The 4763-nt window shown below is 53.7% G+C and overlaps 1 protein-coding gene across 1 annotated transcript in view; it reads left to right on the top strand.

Moving 5' to 3' along the window:
• Window positions 1-4763, top strand: part of KMT5A (lysine (K)-specific methyltransferase 5A) — a 72671-nt gene that overhangs the window by 1347 nt on the left and 66561 nt on the right. Inside the window, exons 2-5 of the mRNA XM_015567254.1 lie at window positions 578-643; window positions 926-1082; window positions 3954-4173; window positions 4638-4725. Coding sequence (XP_015422740.1) covers window positions 578-643; window positions 926-1082; window positions 3954-4173; window positions 4638-4725 — 531 coding nt within the window. The remainder of the gene's footprint in view (window positions 1-577; window positions 644-925; window positions 1083-3953; window positions 4174-4637; window positions 4726-4763) is intronic.

Below are 4763 nucleotides of genomic sequence, written 5' to 3'. Positions count from 1 at the left end.
GGCAGGGCAGCTTCCTTCTCCGTTGCCTGCCTGGGAGTGGCGTCCACACCCGCTCCGCCATGACCCTGGCAGTATCTGACCTCAGAAAAGTTTGTGTCTTTATGGCACTTCCACGCCGAGACCCGGCTCCCCCGGAGGTGGCTGCCTCCCCAGGGGCGCGGGGCCTCGCGGAGTCGGTGTTTCCTGGCTCACCGGGCGGAAGGGCCCTCGCAGGGTTCCTGGGGAAGCGCCTCCCGTCTGCTTACTCACCAGAGGCCCCTCGCCCAGAAACACCAGCAGGGCCCTGGGCCGCCCTGCCAGCCTGCCCACCCGATGCCATTTGCAAGGGAGGGACCGCCCTGAATGTGCTGGCAGTGGGCCCTGCTTTTATTAGCTCTCCACCCCCACCCACCCAGATACCCCCGGAGAATCCTCCCACCTGCAGGCCCTGGGAGGCTGCTGGGCGGCTTTCATTTGAGAGGAGCCAGGCTTGGGCACCCACCAGGCTCGGACAGTAGTGACAAGTCCTACCAGCTGACCTTGGGGCCGGAAGTGGTTAATCAGGTTCCCTGAGGCCTGCAGCTCCTGCCAGAGTTAGTCCCTACCCCCTCCCCACAGGCCTTTCAGAGTCCCCGTTGGTTTCCTCCGAACTTCCCTGCTGCTGGTAGGTGGACTGCTGCTTACGTAGACCTGTGTGCCCAGCTGGTTCTCCAGCTGGCCAGGTGTCCCCTTAGAGACCAGAGTCAGAGACCACATGTGGCCAACTCGGACCTGGGGGATCCGCACCCTTCCGCTGCTCTCCCGGGGCTGGCACCCCGGGCAGCCCTGCTTTGGAGAGATGATGATGTTGGGTTCTTTGTCTTTTGCGGTCTGCTCGTTCCTTCTCCGCTAAATGCTGTGGGGTCTTCCTCTTCCAGCCTCTCAGAATACGCATTTGTCGTTCTAGGAGAATGTGTTTACCGGGCAGTCCAAGATCTACACCTACATGAGCCCGAACAAATGCTCTGGAATGCGTTCCCCCCTTCAGGAAGAGAACTCAGTTGCACATCACGAAGTCAAATGCCAGGGGAAGCCATTAGCCGGAATCTACAGGAAACGGGAAGGTAAGCCTGGGAAAACAGCCCTGCTCTGACCACAGCGGCCTGGGCCACAGAAGCCTCTCTCCTCCGTAATTATGCATCTATCTTAGGTTTTTATCCAGCCTTTTCATACCCCAGTGGGAAAGGAGCCACCTTCTGTCTTGCTGCTAAGAAACGCAGACACAGGGAACCGGCGGCCCTTCCCAGGGCGTGTGCCCTGACGGCCTAACAGGTTCTGCTGCTTTCACAAGAGTTGGCGCGTCCTTCGTCCTTCGGGCTTGATTATCTTGCTGGATTGCAAAAATAATGCCCCCGATTTGCAAGGGAAGAGGCTCACAGGTGCCAGATGTGCAGAAATTATGAGTCTGGCTTGTTCAGAGCAGCCGCTTGCAGGCCTGGCTGCTGTGTGAGCACCAGGCCCCGACTTCCTTCCCTTTCACGAGCTGGCCTTGACCTCATTTCTAAAGTTTCTTTCCACTCGAGTGTTCCGACCTCCTCTCTCGCGCAGCAGAGTCTGCAGCGAGTTTAAATACTGAACGAGAAAAGTACACGGTCCGTGAAAGTTTTGTCTGGACCCGCAAAACAAGCCGAAATCCTGCTCGAATCCAAATAGCCGCTGTCCACGTGGCACTGGGGAGTGTGAGAATGCCCCAGTTCACCATGCTCCCTTCTAGTAACAGTCGCCTTAAAACAGCAGAACTCTGACCACCAGCAGCTCCATGGTAACAGAAAGTACCACAAGTGGGGGGGTGAGCCCAGCCTCTGGTGCCAGAGCTGAGAACCAGGGGCAGGAGCCAGCCCGTGTTTGTTTTTTGTTGTTTTTTTTTTAAAATATATTTTTGTTGATTTTAATTGGTGTGGCTCAATGGATAGAGCGTCAGCCTGCAGACTGAAGAGTCGGGGTGACATCAATGATGAGAAAGAACCATTGACTGGCTACCTCCTGCACGCCCCCCACTGGGGGTGGGGCCCACAACTAGGGCATGTGACCCTTGGCTGGTACCTTTTAGTCCACAGGCCGACACTCTATCCACTGAGCCAAACCAGCTAGGGCGCCAGCCCGGTCTTGAGCCATCCCAGTGCACAGGGCCAGGCTATTTCATTGTTCTTCAAATGACCTGGGTTCTAATCCTCACCTGCCACTTATACAGAGGAGGCTTAGGCAAATGGCTCCTCTTTTCTGAGCCTCGGTTCTCCCATCTGTAAAGTGGGAGAGTGGCTACTCTGAAGATCAGTTAAAGCACGGATGCCAAAGGGCCTTGTGAAATGCTCCCTCTGACAGCCCTTCCTCTGCTGGACCTCTCAGTGTCCCAGCCTGCTCCTCTCTGGATAGCCAGCACTTAGGGTAGCAGCGGCCACGGAGGGGTGGGCGGAGGGGCTCTGTCTACATGCGGTCAGCCTGTCTCATGTCCCTTCTGGAATGGGGCACGAGTACATGGTTCTCAGTGGTGACACGCACACAAGCAAGCTTGTGTGGCTCATAGTAATGGCAACGGACAGAATTTGGGGCCAGATATACTTAGGAGGAGACCCCCAAAGCCAGGCTCTTATTCTTGATTTTCAGCCTTTTTTCCGCCTTGATGTGACAGCTGGCGTTCATGGGCTCCCTGCACTCCTGGCCTCATCTCCTCTGGTTCCGCGCAGAAAGGCCATTAAGGGAGCGAGCGCGGCCTGGAGGGGTTTCGATGTGTATATTTTTTCATCACCCCCAAAGAAACCCAGTATTAGTAGTCACACCCCATTCCTCCCTCCTCTAGCCCCAGGCAACTGCCAGTCGACTTCCTGTCTCTGTGGATTTGCTTGTTCTGGACTTTGCCTGTAAATGGACTCATGTAATACGTAGCCTTTTGTGCCTGGCCCCTTTGCCTCAGCATTTTTTTAAGATTCATCCACGTTGTCGAGTGGATCAGTACTTTATTCTTTTATGGGACTAAATAATATTCCCTCATGTGGCTCGACCACATTTTATTTACCATCCGCCAATTGATGGAAGTGTGGGCTATTTCCGTTGTTGGCTATTAGGAATAAACTGCCATAAACATTCCTATACAGGTTTTTATGTAGAAATGTTTTTAATTCTCTTCATAGATGCCTAGGAGTGGAGTTGCTGGGTCAGATGGTAACGCCACGTTTAACTTTTTAAAGAACTGCCATGCTCTTACGCACCATTTTACATTCCTACCACCCACGTATTATTTACTTAAAAAAAAAAGTTATTTATTTTATTGTTGAGAGTATTACAGATGTCCCCCTTTATTTTTTAAATATTTTCACTTATTTATTTACTTTTATATATTTTTATTGATTTCAGAGAGGAAGCAAGAGAGAGAGAGAGATAGAAACATCAATGATGAGAGAATCATTGATCGGCTGCTTCCTGCATGCCCCACACTGGGGATCGAGCCCACAACCCGGGCATGTGCCCAACCAGTATCTAACTGTGACTTCCTGGTTTATAGGTCGATGCTCAACCTCTGAGCCATGCTGGCCTTTATAACTTACTGATTTTAGAGAGAGGAGGGGGGAGAGAGAGAGAGAGAGAAAGAGAAATATCTACTTGTTCTTCCACTTATTTATGCATTCATTGGTTGATTCTTATGTGTGTTCTGATTGGCAATCAAACCTGCACCCTTTACATATCAGGACAACACTCTAACCAACTGAGCTACCCAGCCAGGGCAGTCAATTATAGCTCAATAAAGCTGAGAAAAGTGCAGACGACCAAAAGCTCTGCCCAGTGTTTCTGTCAAACAGTAAAGCCATTCATGGACAGCGGGCTTAACAGGCAAGGACACACACCCATGACCCCCGCTTTCTCAAAGCCTGTCTTAGAATGCAGCTGAAGGTCTGACGGGGCGTCTAGAATAAACCTCTCTCTCTCCCCTCGGCCTGCAGAGAAAAGGAACGCTGGGAACGCAATACGAAGCACCATGAAGTCCGAGGAACTAAAGATCAAAGACGCCAGGAGAGGTCCCCTGGCACCATTTCCAAACCAAAAATCCGAAGTAGCAGAACCTCCAAAAACTCCGACCTCGTCTTGTGATTCCTCCGGTGCAGCCATCGCCAAGCAAGCCCTGAAGAAGCCCGTCAAGGGCAAGCAGGCGCCTCGGAAAAAGTAAGCACCTCCCAGAGCGAATGCCCGCCCCGCTGTGTGCGGCAGTTTGGTTTCTCTGGCCTCGGGGAGCTGGTTACCTGGTTACGGGTGAGCAGGCCTCCCTCCCGGCTTCCCTCACTGAGGCTCACGTCAGCCTCTCTCCCGCTGAGGCCACACCCCTGGAGTCACCCCCCAGGGACCCCATCCTTTTGCCAGCATCTCGGTCTGCCATATGTCCAGAGCTCAGGGGCCCTCCCCTCCCCTCCCCCACGTGGCGCCCCCCCTCACCTCTCCAACCCCCTCGCAGAGAACAGCCTGCTTCTGATTCTCTCTCTGAGGCCCCCAGGGGCAGCTGAGCCTATAACCACGGGCTGCGGTGCACACAGGTGTTTAAGCGACCTGGTTTCCCGGGAGCTGCCCCTCAGGAGTTGTGTGCCCCCCTGGGTGCCAGCGTGGTTTTCTCTTCTCCCCCTCCCCCCCACCAGAGCTCAAGGAAAAACGCAACAGAATCGCAAACTCACAGATTTCTACCCTGTGCGGAGGAGCTCCAGGAAGAGCAAGACCGAGCTGCAGGTAGAGTCCTGTGGTTTTAATTCCAGCTGGGGGGGGGG

The sequence above is a fragment of the Myotis davidii genome, unplaced genomic scaffold (assembly GCF_000327345.1).
Source record: "Myotis davidii unplaced genomic scaffold, ASM32734v1 scaffold223, whole genome shotgun sequence".
Classification (NCBI taxonomy): domain Eukaryota; kingdom Metazoa; phylum Chordata; class Mammalia; order Chiroptera; family Vespertilionidae; genus Myotis; species Myotis davidii.
Note: the sequence above shows the minus strand (reverse complement) of the source record. Positions and strands in the feature narration are given on the sequence as shown.